Here is a 14,551-nt window from a genome sequence, read left to right as displayed (position 1 = left end):
GCAGTCCTTTTGAGTTCAAAGGCTGGAATAAATGGTGCAGGGATATTCCAAACCTCCATTTTTAACTGAGCTGCACCTGTATCCGAACCAGTGGCTCCTTGGTGAGAATCTTTGGCATCTCTCCCATTTTTATCACCTTTAATCTTTTTACCGTACACTCACTGATGCCCTGAAAAAATGAGAGTATGATATTTTACTTAAATTGGCTTCGGTGGGGTCATAAATAAAACCTCAGTGTGGGTAAAAGTATTATAATCTAGATCAGAGAGTTCTTTACTCACCTAATACGTAAATCTTGGACTGAAGAACCCAGCCAGCTCCTCAGCGGTGTTGGGAACTGCTCTGCCACGTATGTGCTAAGGCCTGTGTAGCCGGGAGTGTTACGCTTCTGCCAGGCATTTGTTGCAACTATTTTTACAGGACTTGTACTAAAGGCTTAACAAAACAGCATTTTGGCTTTTGGTGTAGTTCACTTACCTAATATTTTAGCTTACTTTTTGTGTTCCAGTAGTTGAAGTTTATTCCCAATCTTAGATTGCTTTTGGCCAGATTATTTTAAAATCCCATCTGTAGGTGTAAGGTACCACCACGGATTTGTGCATGTGGTCACATATGCACATGTGTAAGTGAGTATCTAAGGGTATGTGCGTGTACTTGTCTTGCTTCAGTCTGAACCTTGTCTCTTAAGACCTGTCCCTTAGCTGTTTTGTTGCTTTGACCATCTGAGGGTTCTGAAATTCACGCTTGAAGAAGAGCCTGTGTATCTACTTTGGCTGGAAGGCTCCGGAGAAACCCTGCTTGACCTTGGAGCAAGCCCATTTTCTGATTACTTTTTGATACCCTTTAGGTGAAAGAATTTTCAGCTGGTGCACTGTTCTGGTGCAGATTTTTTTCTACACCTGATTTGTGTGTCAGACTTAGGGACAGCTATCAAGCCCAGGGACTATAAAATTTCTCTGTTGTTTATTACAAGTTTGTACTTCCAAAATCTTGCTCCAAGGACCTTAAGATCCTAAGACACTGGGGTAGTGCAAACTTATACTTTCTATAAGGCATGGGAGGCCACCAAATTGCTCCTTCTTTCTGAACTGTTCCTTCTTTCTGAACTGTTTCAGCTCTGCAGGCCAGTAGTGATTCAGATTCCACTGAATAAAAAGGGTGGGAAATGCAAATCTAATACATTTTTACTTTATTTTCTCTGTTCTCTGCTCACCCTTCCATAACATAAGGATAACTGAATAAGGTTTTACAGAAATCATTTTTGGGTATGAAAAATTTTATTCCTGAGGAAAGCTGTTACATATTCATGTCTTTAATTATCCTGTGCAGGCCCAACAACTGCAAGTGTTCAAAGCACAAATATCAAATTGCAAATAGAAGTATAATAAATTATACATCGATTTGTGCCCATCCTGTGCAAATGTCAGCCACCAAGGAGTACTATTTTGCCTACACATATATAGACACGCTTATCTAGAGAGAAAGAATCAATGTATAATTTATTATAATTTTTCTGTAATGTGCTCTGATCTGCTTGAACAATCTTAAATATAAGCACACAAACACAGATGGCTTGGCTGTTCTGTTTTTGTTTGGCGTGATAATGATGTCATCAGCTGCTGTCTTGCTCAGCCACACTTAATCATCCCTTGATGGTCTTAGTACATGAGCAAAACCTAGGTTGTGAGAATTTGGGTTTGTGAGAACATGGAATATTTGACTCTGATGATGGCTGTTCTCACACTATGATAAAGGTTTCTGCCCTCTCAAAAGAGACAGTGAAATGTCCCATATGGGTGCTCATCTTTTACTTCAAAGCAAAGTGATCCAGGCATATATTAAGCCTTTTGTGAAATGTGTTCATGCCATGCCTGCTGACTTTGCACCAAAGTGGATGAGAAACACATGCTTTTCCTCTTTCTTGGACTCTGCTGTGGGAACAGTAAATCCTAGAAGACAGTACAAATAGTTGCCTGATGGCACTGGGTTCTTAAGCACTCAAGATTTACACGTGTTAGTCTACTAATAGTTATACTGGAAGAAACTTTTCTTACCATGATGAATACTCCTCTTCAAATTTCAGAAATTGGGAAATTGTCAACATTTTTTTAATCTAATTTTTGTTCACATGTGTATTGTGTGATTAGCTCACTCAGGACACAAAAATGCAGGAGAATAGATTAGTTTTTAAGCAAATTCATGTGCTTTCTTTCTCAGGTGTAAACCACTACTGAAGCATTACAGAGTAAGTTGAGGAGGATGTGCAGCCTATAGGTTGTTTGAGCCATATGTTGAGCCTGATATGCCTGATGGGATCGAGAAGTATGGCAGCTTGCCAGATGTTGATGTTTCTATCAAGTGCAGTGTACACAGTCACGATAACTTTTGGCAGTTCTCTTTTCTTCCTAGAAGCTGCCCTGTATGGTTTACTTGACCTTAATGCCAGCCGCTACCCTTAAGGTCCCCAGACATGAAGAGGGCTAACAGGGTGTCAGCCTTTTCTCCTGTTTTTGTCCATCTCAACTGGAATACATTGTTTTTGTTGACTCACAGGCTTGTTGTGTGTCTTGAAGTAGGCAGCAAGTAAGCAAGCAAAAATGTTTAGAAAAATAGCCTTAAGTAAGACATAAGGGATATACCTCAACTATTCTCTTAGCGTGCCTCAGCACTAAGCCATTTGTGAGTGTAATGCAACATGAGCCTGACATGGAAAGAAAAAAACAAATAGGAAAAAAATGTTGGACACAACATGTAGCTGAAATAGTTGCATACATCGTTACTAGTTTTCTCTCTCCTCTGCTATTTTATGGAGTCTGATGACATATATAAGGTCAAGATAAATAATCATTATGGAATAAGCTGACACTATTAAGTTGTTTTAATTTCCTGTCTGAGGCTTTCCATTGGATGCCTGCAAGTATTTTCCACTGGAGAATTAATCTCTGGAAGTCATTGTTTTTTCCCAGTGGGTTTGCATTATGATGGGGGGACTGACCTAACGCTTATGTTATTGTATTTGAGGATAGATAATGGGTAGCTGTCTCAAAGGTACTGAAAAAGAGGCATTTATATCATATCATTAGGTTCAGCTGAGCTGCAGTGGTAGCAATTACTTCCCTCAACAGGCACATGTATCCCAACCTGTCTTTGTAGTACAACCATCACTGTATAAAATATATCAGATGTATAGTTTGAAAGCTTTTGAGTCTGCATGGAATAGTAAGTAATTTCTCTGGCACAGAGCTAAACGGTATTATGCCTGTTAGTGTGGTTTAGTTAAACCTTAGCCAATTAATTTTTCATGGGCCGTGTGTTAGGGATTGGAGCGAGCATGCAAGATTTTCTTTATTGCAACTGGGTTTTGGTTTGAACAGTGTTCAGCATATACAACACAGCGGAATTTGTATGTAATTTTTTTTTTTTTCTCCAGAGGAATAAGATGATGTCCGAAATGTCACATCCTTCTAGGTCTATCCCCTAACACCTGCCCCTGGAAATTCTTTTAGCCTCTGTGAGAAGCATCCTGATTACTGAATCTGAAGGATGCAGACATTTACAAAATCACTGCTTTTGCCCACACCTGAAGTCTAGTAATTTAAACAATTTTTCATCTGGAATTATTTCTAGTTTTGAAACTGTGTCATTGCTTCCATTACCGTGAATGGCTGCCAATTCCTATCCTTCCCTCACGGGAACAGCCTAAGCATCTTGTTAGACTAAGGGAGAGGGTGGCAGAAGGAAAATCAAAAGAATGTGAAGCCCCTTTCTCTGCTACCAAGATACCTTGGCCACAACAGTAAACTGATAATGAGACATCTACGTTTCCTCCGAGATGTACACAGCTGCAGAGATCACAGTGGAGGAAGGGCTTGTGCAGCCCTTTTTCACTTTGAGAAATGGGATTAGGCTGTGTTCAGTTTTTTCCTATATACCTGCTCTTGAGCTCTGCTCTGTGTTTTTCCACTTACACCTCATCCTTTGACTTTTCTATTTCTGGAGTGAATGCCTTTTCCTCTTGTAGATAAGGAGTGTCATTACAACCACTTGTGTTACTGTTCTTTTGCTCTTTATCCTCTGGCACGTGAAGAGCCACTTCCTTTCTGTGTAAGAACAATCAGAACTTCCACTGATACCGTGTAGCTGTGTGCTTGTTTCCATTCAGCAGCACCTCCTTGTGTCTTCAGAGCAAAGCTGTCCCTTGAGACATTAAAACATAGTGCCCTAGGCAGTGTTCCTTTTTTTCCTCCAGATTGTTCTTTTTCTTTTTTTTTTCTTTTCTTTTTCTCAGTAGAGGAACTTGACACCAGAAAGGAACTGCCTGCATCAGAGCAGGAGACCATGTAAGTCCAGTTAAATCCAGTTTGGCTTTCAAGTTACCAGTGTCAAAAATATGAGAAGGTTGTCCAAGAAACCCTCCAATAGGTGAAAGAGGTCCTGATCATCCCTTCTCACATATGATGGAAGAGTTTGAACCCAGAAGCCTGGTGTTCGAAGCCCTTCCAGAATCATCTTTAATATTAAACGGATCCAGCTCTGCAGGTGGCTCTTACCTCCTAACAGGAATTCCTGTTTTCTCTGCATTCCCAGTGTGACTACACATGGCGTGAAAAGGTCCTCTGTTTTGCCAGTTTTGAAAATTGTGAACAGATTTGAATAGCTCCTACACATGATAACAGTGATGGTTAGTTTCATAGCCTCCTGCTGAGTTTTTCCATATTGATAAATACTCGCCTTTCTGGTTCCCTCTGTTTGTATTTTTTCTTTTATGTGCATGCGCTCCTGGAAGCATGAAAATTATAACTGTATGTAAATGGGACCCAGGCATCTTCTACTTCCCCAGCATGGCATCCATAATAGGATACTAGCCTCATTCGTATTAGTTATGTGAATAGTGCTGCTGCTTGAATGGTTGTTCCTGGCACAACCAGATAGTTAAAGCACATCTGCTTGATTGCCCCACTTGCTTTTCTGATATTAACCACAACCTCCAATTTAGAGTATACAGATTCACAATTTAAATTATAGGTGACTTAGGTTTTCACCTTCTTCATACAGGTTGTTTGCATTTCTGTTCGACACTGACAGCGCTTGCTCTGTGCCTTGATGCAGCAAGCTCCTGTGTTCCTGTTTGAGACTTGTCAGCAATAAAAAGGCTTTTGTTTGTTCTCAGTCTTCCACACTTGGAAGATGAAATCCAACAGCAGTTGGTTGAGAATAACAGTTTAAAAGCAACAGGGTTCTTTGAAATAATAAAAGCTATTTCAAGCACACACTAGGCAGATGTAAATTGTGGGAATGGAATCGCAGCATGTTGATCACTAAGGTAACTTGAATGCTACCTATGCAAAAATATGAGAGTGAAATAATGAGGCTAAACCTGCTTTCCGTCATGACAGTTATTTACACTGTTTCTTGCAGCTGATTTAGCAGAATAACCTTCCACAGAGATGTGCTCCAGTCTGCACAATGCATCTTCTCATATAAGGTGCTTGGACAGCTGCGCTTAGGGACAAAGATCTAGCTGAGCCTGGTTCCCCATGGGAATACCTTAGTTAAGGCAAAATATCTTCTACAGCCAAAAGCAAAGTCAGAATTGAAGTGTCTGATGCATCTCTGGTCAACTTTGGATGTTCCTTACCAAATATCTAGACACCTATTGGTCAAGGCAACTCTTACCGTGGTTCAACAGCGAGGCTGCAACTCGCACCTCCAGCTTCTGAGATACTGCTGATAAGGAACAGCTTTGGACAGTGATCTCATCTAAAAGGACAAAAGACATTGCATCTAGCCTAGCATAAATCAGGAAAGCAGCAGAGGAAGTAATACACCAGTCTTAGGAATAGTGTGAATTGGAAGAAGAGATAGGATAGAATAGGATAGAGAGGTTTTAGCAAGAGTAAGAATAACAGGTTAGATCCTGAAATTTTTCTCTTCCCACTGGTAGGATGAGCATTTTGACAACTATATTTTGAAAATATGCAGCTGTTTTTCTCAGCTTGTCAGCCTGAGATTGTGATTTCAAGGTGAAGCAGGGATTTGAATTAATTAAAATGAGAATTTGAAGTTAACTGCATAAAACATTGGTATGGATCCTCCCTCTTTAGAATTAGACCTATTTAATTAAATTAGATTGCCTTAGGTACCCTTTAATTCTGGTTGTGTGGGAATTTAATGCATTTAAACTAATCCACTTGTAGTGAACATGGAATAACTGTCCTGATTGACCCAATCCTCACACTGTTAGTAGAGTGATATTGTGGCAAATGGTGGACAGAAGAATGTGGTTCTGTAGGTATTACCAGTAAATAAATAGTAGCCAGAATGTGTTCATTTACATAATAGTGGATGCTTGAGATGAGTAGAATATATATACATGTTTCTCTGAGACACAAGAATTTAGTGTGAGGATAATATTGGTCATGTGGGGTATCCCTTTAGTACAAAACATCTATTTAAAAAGAGCTTAAGATGTGACTGTTGCTTTTGAGAACTTGTATATTACTGCCATCTCTGGCAACTGCATTAGATTGATTTGTGATTGCAGCTAGAAGGTTTTCAGACACAAATATGCCCTGCAGCGATCACAAGCTGCCAGGACAGAAGGAAATAATAATTTCACTGTATCTGTTCTGAATATGCTATCTGAAATGTAACGTAAAAGAAACACTGAAAAATTAGAAATTCTGGAGTAACAATAGGGATTTTACAAAACAACATCTGAGCTGGTGTGACATTTCACCTCTCACCATCCCATTCCCAGAGAGGTGTGTATGAGGCCAGGGACAAGTTACAGCAGATCTATTAAAACCTCTGCTGAGGTTTTCTAATTGCTGGAAAATGGCTACTAGAAGATTCAGCTGTGCTTTCAAATCTCTATGCCAAGCCTAGTTCCCCAATGAGGTAGCAGGAAATGTTACCCTTCTCTAGCTGACTATGAAAAAACGACAGACACCTGTTTCTCAAGGAAATGGAGCAATTTTATTGCTAAGCGAAGGATTTCACGTGATGCTACTTAAGAAGGATATCATTTTTAGAGTATCAGTGACTGGTACCTGACATTTTTCCTCCATGTGAATGGTTTTGTTTATAAAATGGGATTTTTCTGTTAACTGGAAAGTGTATCACTTAACTGCTCAAGAGCCTTGTTCTCCTCCCTGTGACCCTGAAACATCCTCTTGGATGTCAGTGGGAGGTTTTCAGCGCAGTGGGTGTTCTCATTACCACTTGACATTTTGCTGTTTGGTTTTCTGCCTGTTGCTGTTTAATGATTTGAATTCTGTCTTTTCCAGTCCCAGAAGCCATTTAGCAAGTGACGTACTATTAGCACCACTTAACAATACCAACATAGTCACTAGGAAGAGAGATTCATTTCCGAACAGTGCTACAGCATTCCCCCTCTCCATCTGCTCCTGCCGAGTCCCTCACTGTCGCATTCCCAGTTAACCCTTTCCTCTGACCTCCTGGCTCAGCAGTCTTGGGGAGGGAGGCACAGGCTCTGCAAAGCTTTGCCTCAGCTACAAAACTCTCCGAGCCTAAAACAGACTGCAGGTCACTTAAATGGCAGCAACATGGGTGAAGTTTTTGGCTGATGTAATTTTCCGTATATTTGCTTTTTAGAGGCAGGGCAGACAAATAGAGCAAGCATGGAAAGCACTGCAGGCTTTCTGTCCTTAAGCCTACTGTTTATCATAGGCATTTTGCAACTCCCATTAGTGTCAGGTCTGGATATCTCACAGCCTTTAATGTTACATCTCAAATAAGACTGCAGAGGGAAGATACTGTACCTTTGGGAGAACAAAGACATCAAGGCTGGGGATGAGATTCATCTCACTGAAGTTACTCTGCCAAAAAGACAGATCACTGGTTGATATTAATCGTCCGTGGTTCCCTCTCTCTGGTGGGGAGGCAGGCATATCTCCCAAGGATGATTTACGTGACTCTAATCACCGGGCAACCCTTACTGTTAAGTGGCAGTAAGAGCCAGGCTAGGAACTATGCTCAGCTTTAGATGAGCTCAGGGGGAGGCTGAGCAAGTTGATGGTAGCAAAATTCTTTGAGAGTTATTAAATCCATAGCAGTGGCATCTGGCTTGCTGAAAACAGTTGGAGGCTGTGAGTTGTTCAGGGGTTGTATCAGACATGTTTGTCCTGTTGTGCTCTTACTCTTTCCTAGGCATCTATTCATGGCGCTGTTGGAGCTAACACACAAGGGAGATGGACTTTGTCTGATACCATATGGCCATTCTGTGCTCTTATGTGAGGCCATTTTAACACTGGGAAGCGGGGAACACGCATTTAGTAAGAGGCAATTTCTGCAAATGGGAAATTGGCAGTAAGGTTTGTTTCCAGATCTCTGGTGAAGTGCTACTGACCTACAAACAGAAAAACTGGAAGTCGATTTTACGGAAACAGCCTGTGCCAGGTGCTGAATGTCAGTGCTTTATATCAGGTCACTGCAAGCCTTTCAGAGATTCAGATGAGCTGTTTTGCCATGTGTTCCCCTCAGATGGTGCAAACAGCTTGTTTGAGCCTTGGTACGAGGAGATTCAGATCTGACATCATTTGCAGTGTGGTGTGTAGCTGCGCTGCTACACGAAGGCTCCCTGTCTCCGACAGCACCGGGTGGACTGACAGGGTGGAAGCTTGTCACTTCCAATAACTCATTGAGAGCGCAGAATGTGTGGCCCAAAATCCACGTATCTCTCACCATAACAGAGCTCCCAGCCTCACACTGTCTAGGGCACGTGCACCTATAGTTCTACTTGAAAGATTTTGCAGAATTGACCGTCCTAAATCCTGATACCCTTAAAATTGTTTGCTAAGGAGGCAGGCACCTCAGATGGAGCATTTTGCTGCTGGTGTGGTAAATGTATGCCTGTCATTTGCTGTGACAGTCTTTAACCAGTGTCCCCGTAGCTGATAAAGGCAGCTTTTTTTTTGATGTCGGAATTGCCTTTTATGGGAAGTTCTACATAAAAAGAAAAGCTGATTAAACTAAGCAATGTTTTCCTTATCAAATCCTAAGGCATAAAGTCTGGCAGAATTGGATTCAGAACCTTAAGATGGGATTGTTGTGAAATGGAAGCTTTTACTCTCTTTAAAACATACTGTGTTGAAACTGGTAGCAAAAATCTTTGATGCAGGGGGAATGTATCAAACTTGACTTTTGCAATTCCCTATTTGGTTTCTTGCAAACTGCTTTTGTCTAATCATATCTGATATCAAAGATAATTCTATTTAATGTGGATTAGGTAGTATGACAGATCCATTGTGGTCTTTCATCAGTCTCTGTTTCATTTTGAATGTGACATGCTATTTTCTAGTACAGATGAAATTTGTTCAGCAGTCAGCTTTGAAAGAGAATCTGTCTTTTATAGCTTTGTAAAATGTTATAGATAGCAAGCAAAACCAGCTGCTTTATTCTCAAGGTTCTCACATTCTTCTAATTTGTAGATTACAGCCACCACTGTGGAGAGGAGAGGTGGTTTATCCTCAAATCCTGCCCTGTTTAGCAGCCTTCATCGCAGAGCTGCACACAGCCAGGAAGGGTGTAGTTTGGTACCAAAAGGAGAGGTTAATGGAGAGTCAAAATGTATGTGAGTTAAAGGACAAGGTGTTGAGGCTGATTTACCAGTCCCGTGAGTATTGGCCATGGTGATTTAATGCTAATGGTACAGCATTGTCCTGGTGATGTGGCTGAGCAAAGGCAAAGTTGGTTCTTCTGTTATTCATAGGCCGTGTTGACTTCAACTGTACTATGCTGCTTGAGTTGTAATAGTACTGCCACTAGTGTAACAGCAGGAAGGATTTTTATTTTGTTGTTACTGAGCCAGAGGGTTTCATCTGTAGAAGAATTTTTTTTTTCCCTATTGAGAAAGGAAAAGAATAATAATAGAAAAACTCTAAAAGCATTTACAGGTGAGGTGTAAGATGAGAGATTGAGTGTAGAGGATGCAAGGTGATGACGTCAGCATGGAAAATACTGTGGGAATGTAAAGGTTGGCTGGTGTTGCAGCAAGAGTGTTTCTTCCTCTTCTTCCCAGACTTTTTTCAGCTTTTTTTGAAGCACTTGAGTTCTACCAGATCTTAAAAGAGTGTATGTAGGATGCACTGACATCCAGCTTTCATTCTTTGGTCGCAATCAAAGCAGTCATCAGTGCTATGGTGCAATTTTTCTCTTCTGGTCAGGCTGGCAGAGAGATTTGGACATAGGGCTTTGGGTTTTTTACCCCCAGTAAAGCCATGGGTTTGGTCTACCTACCTACAGTCCTCCAGGAATTTTAGTTACTGAGTACTGCAGAGACTTGAGGCTTTATAATACCCACACTTCTCATGTTCTACCTGCAGTACATAACAGGTGCTGTTCCTGAGGTTGCTGAGCAAATCTTTGCCTTTTTACAGGATATTCAGAAGTGTTGTGAGCATTTTTAGATATGAAGTAGATGTTCTACAGCTTTTTCTGAATCAATATCCTTTATTTGCATGAGGCTGTGGAGCCTACTCTTGGTGAGCCAGGAGAGACTCCTCAAGATCTGCATTCCCAAATATACAAGGGACAAGAATGGAAGCAAAAAGCTTTTGCGTGAACCTTTCTTTAGCAGTAGACGGTCTTAGTACTGCAATAGCTATCCTTCTCTTGCCTGAATGAGGAATCCATACATTTGCAGAAGAATGTCATTATATACGTTTATGTAGAGGCTAAAATAGTTGTTGAATCATGAAGAATATGTGTTGTGATGCAGGATGAATTTGGGAAAACAACTGCGATCTTTATAAGGGCAAGGTTAAATGACTCCTTTCTTTCTTTAACTTTTCCATGTTCCTGTATTGAATAACAGCTATGTTACTGAGAACATTTCCTGGTACCACTGAGAAATCCACCAAGACTGCAAAAGAAACTTTGTCCTTCCCAGTAGGCGAAGTCTGGGGTGGAAGAAGTGTTGGAAATCTGCCACTTACTTCACTGCTATGGAGTCTTTCAAAATTCCACAGTTTGAAATTTTTCCATTGTATAGGTTTATAAATCCTGAATCGTTGCAATAGTGTTTTGAAAGTGAAGTTGGGGCACAGAATACACTCCACTTATTTTACTTTTGCAACTCATATGTCTCTGCATGATTTCTTCATAAATCAAGGGTTCACTTCTGAGTGATACATAAAAAATTCTCTGCATCACATCCTTGCAGTGTTTGCTCAATGCCTTACAGTGGTAGATACCACTCCTGGTAGTCACAAAACAATCTGTTGCTTTAAACTTACATTTTTGGTACGTGAGTGCTCTGTGGATAGCTGTATCTCATTTTTCTAAGTGCATATAATTACATAGGGTGACATGGAGCCTGCATGCTATCTATCGTGCATATTCCATGTGATTACACGTATGTTTTCTGCAATAATATAGTTTCTAACTGAAACAGAGGAAATGTCAAGTGTGTCTGTGGTGTTCCTCACAGATAAGCACCACGTATGTGAGATCTCAATAATTTTGCAGTGATTGGTCTTTTGTAATGAGTTTGAGACAAAGAAAATACAGATATTGGTCTTCAATCTAATTTTCTTTGTCTTTCTTCGCAGCTTCCTGTTATGGGAGGAGCCTTTATGGACTCACCCAACGAGGACTTTAGTACAGAGTACTCCTTGTTTAACTCATCAGCCAATGTCCATGCAGCTTCTTCCATGCAGAATCCACCAGAAGAGACATCCCGTTCTTCAAATGATGCCATATTGTTATGGATTGCAATAATAGCAACAATTGGAAATATTGTGGTTGTGGGAGTGGTGTATGCCTTCACCTTCTAGGATGACTATCACTCCAAACACTGGAAGAGAGGATAACTGCAACATCATTTGTCATGTGTATGTATGTATGTGTGTATATATACATGTATATCTATATAAATACGTATAGGTAGGGACTTTGTTGATTAAATGCTGCCACAATCATGGAAATGAAATGCCAGTTAATCATCTTGAATCTTGATGGCAGAAAGTTTGGATGCAATTGCAAAGTGTGTGGAGGTGAGAGCTTTAATTGACAACAGAGCCAGTACCAGATTTGTATAGAAATGTAATAAAAGAGAGACCAATGTGGGTATAGTAAATACAAAGAGAAAGTGAGATTTATATAGAAAGTGCTTATTTTCTACTGTTTAGATTTTTCTAGCAGCTCTTCTGGGTTTTGTCAGCTTTTTTGTGCATTTTTTACAGTGGTATAATGTTGTATGAAATTGTTATATGTTATATTTCCTGGACAGCAGTGCAAGCTCCCATTTCTGTCTAGAGGTACTGGATTTCAGTGGTTTGTAGATGTGTCCCTTGCAGGAAACAGTCCAAATACCTAATTGACAGTGAATGTTGTCTATGAGAAAAACAGAATTGAAAGAAAGATTGGACACGTCTGTGCTCATGAAGGAGTGATCGAAGGAGTCAGGTATGTCCTGGGGTAGAACCTGCACCAAAAAAAAATAGCAAGTGACAGGTATGCAAGTGCTTATGTTTCAATATTAATATGTCTCATGGGTTCTGATGAGGCTTCTGGAAATGATTTTTATATAGCCTGCTTTAGGTAACAACTCTGATTATCATTTGGATTTGTTGTCTTGGGGGACAGCATTTTCACTGCATTGTTCCCATGAGCAGTACTTTTTCAAGAGCTGTATCTTTTCAAAACAAGCTGCAGCCTTGCTGGTTACAGAAATGATAAAATCTTGAGGGAAGAAAAAAAATCACCTCTGTTGGAAATCTCCTGCTTCCTCCTTAAAAATAAGCAAAAATACATAAAATATCTGCACTTTGAGAGTAGCAGACAAATTCTTCCTCTATGTTTGCATGTACTGTATAGGTTTGCTGTCTCATACAGCTACTACCCTGATTCCAGAAAGCCTTGTCTGCAGGCACAGAGACTATTTTTGACACTTTACCGTACTGAGCTTGAGGCTGGACTGAGAGCTGCTGAACATAGACACAGGTTTAGATTTTCTTCTTTTCTCTTTAAACCCATTCTCCTGCAGGACTGGTGGACAGTTACTTGAATCAAAGCAGCATGCCGCAAATTAGTATCTATAACCGCTCAGTAATCACTGTGTATATTTTTTACCTTTCTGTGAACTGGCATTTAAAGCTAGGAAAGATATCGACAGAGCTAGCTGGGAGGAGGAAAGAAACTAAGCTGTTTTGAGGATAAGAAAAACAATGACAACTCACTTGACGAAATGAGCTTGTGTGTATAGTTATTTCCCTGTTTAGAGGCAGGATTTTGTGAAAATGGTTGATGACAGATGAGATCTGTGCTGGGAAAAAGTTTAAAAAGCCCAGTTCTGGAAGATCAGCTGGAGAGAAAGCAAATTCTGTCTAATAAAATGGCTGTAGTCTTAAGAATGATACAAAAGTGACGATTTTCACTGTCCTAAAATAGCTATTCGTTCCTCCATAGGCAGAGGACAGTAAAAAGCAAGGGAGCTGCATAAACTGTGTACCTTTCCAGTTCTTACACTCATCCTTATTCTTGCTGAGCAGAAAGCAAACTATTAATTGAGGTTGGAAGGCTGCAGAGAAGTTTCCAATACAGAATTGAGCAGGACAAGAAGGTCTGTTGTACTAGCATACCAGTACATCCTAGGAAATATTGCTTAATGTAATGTAGTGTCTCCAACCTTTTCTGATATTCTGTTGCCTTTGTAGTTATATCAATTATTCTTCAGTGCTTCTGTAGGTTCTCGAGTTATGGTAGATCTTAGAAGCACTGGTTTTGGATGAAGAGCAAACATTTCCACCATGATTGAAAATAGTTTCACATTATGGTACTTGCCCAGTAGGATTATTCTACTGCTTAATGAATTTACCAGTGGAGTCCTTTGCTTAAATTCCCTAGAATATTAATTTAAGTGCAGTTAGCAATTTTTGCATCTGTTTCCCAAAGCACTGGACTGAATTCTTCACTCATGAAGTGTTAGAGCAGGAACCGCAAAAATCCACCACCCTGCTACTGAAGTCGAGTGACACTTTTGTGTTGTTTTTCCCAAAGAAAGTACTCTACTTTCATTTGAAATTGCTAGTAATAGCAGGAGTGTTAGAAAACAATAGGTTCTGCCTCCCTCATCCAGATCATATTTTCATCGTTAAAGGCTGAATTGTCAAGAAGGGCCAGATAGAACTTTAATTAAAGTAATTGTCTTGACAGGGTGACATGGCAAACTGGGTGCAGGCAGCAAGTGCAGGCATTTCTGTCTCACAGTTAAAGACACTACCTGTGCAGGTTTTCTGTTTCTCCACTGGAAAAGGAGACTCATCCATCATTAAGTTCAGAGAATCCACAGAGGGGAGTGGAGAAGTGGATGAATAGTGGATGTTTCATAGGTATGGTCCTGTGAAAACTTCATGTGGACAAACGTTGTGCATAGGTATGGTCCTGTGAAAACTTCTTTATGTGGACAAACGTTGTACTCTGAACTGTCAGCACAGCTTGGCTCGGAGCACTGTAGCTTCTCCTTTCCTTGGAGCCAGGCAGTTGGATAACTGCTGTCACTCACTGAGAGCTGATGAGGAAATCCAAA

At 40.3% G+C, this 14,551-nt stretch overlaps 1 protein-coding gene across 1 annotated transcript; it reads left to right on the top strand.

Moving 5' to 3' along the window:
• Positions 1–11,517: 11,517 nt before the first annotated feature.
• On the top strand, positions 11,518–11,798 carry LOC104511883 (chromosome unknown open reading frame, human C14orf132; the record flags this gene model as incomplete). Its single annotated transcript, XM_010154670.1, has 1 exon — positions 11,518–11,798. A coding segment is annotated over one exon (281 nt), but the record flags the coding sequence as incomplete, so codon positions are not given.
• Positions 11,799–14,551: the final 2,753 nt, after the last annotated feature.

The sequence above is a fragment of the Eurypyga helias genome, unplaced genomic scaffold, assembly GCF_000690775.1.
Source record: "Eurypyga helias isolate BGI_N326 unplaced genomic scaffold, ASM69077v1 scaffold1377, whole genome shotgun sequence".
Classification (NCBI taxonomy): domain Eukaryota; kingdom Metazoa; phylum Chordata; class Aves; order Eurypygiformes; family Eurypygidae; genus Eurypyga; species Eurypyga helias.
This window is presented reverse-complemented; position numbering and strand designations above follow the sequence as displayed.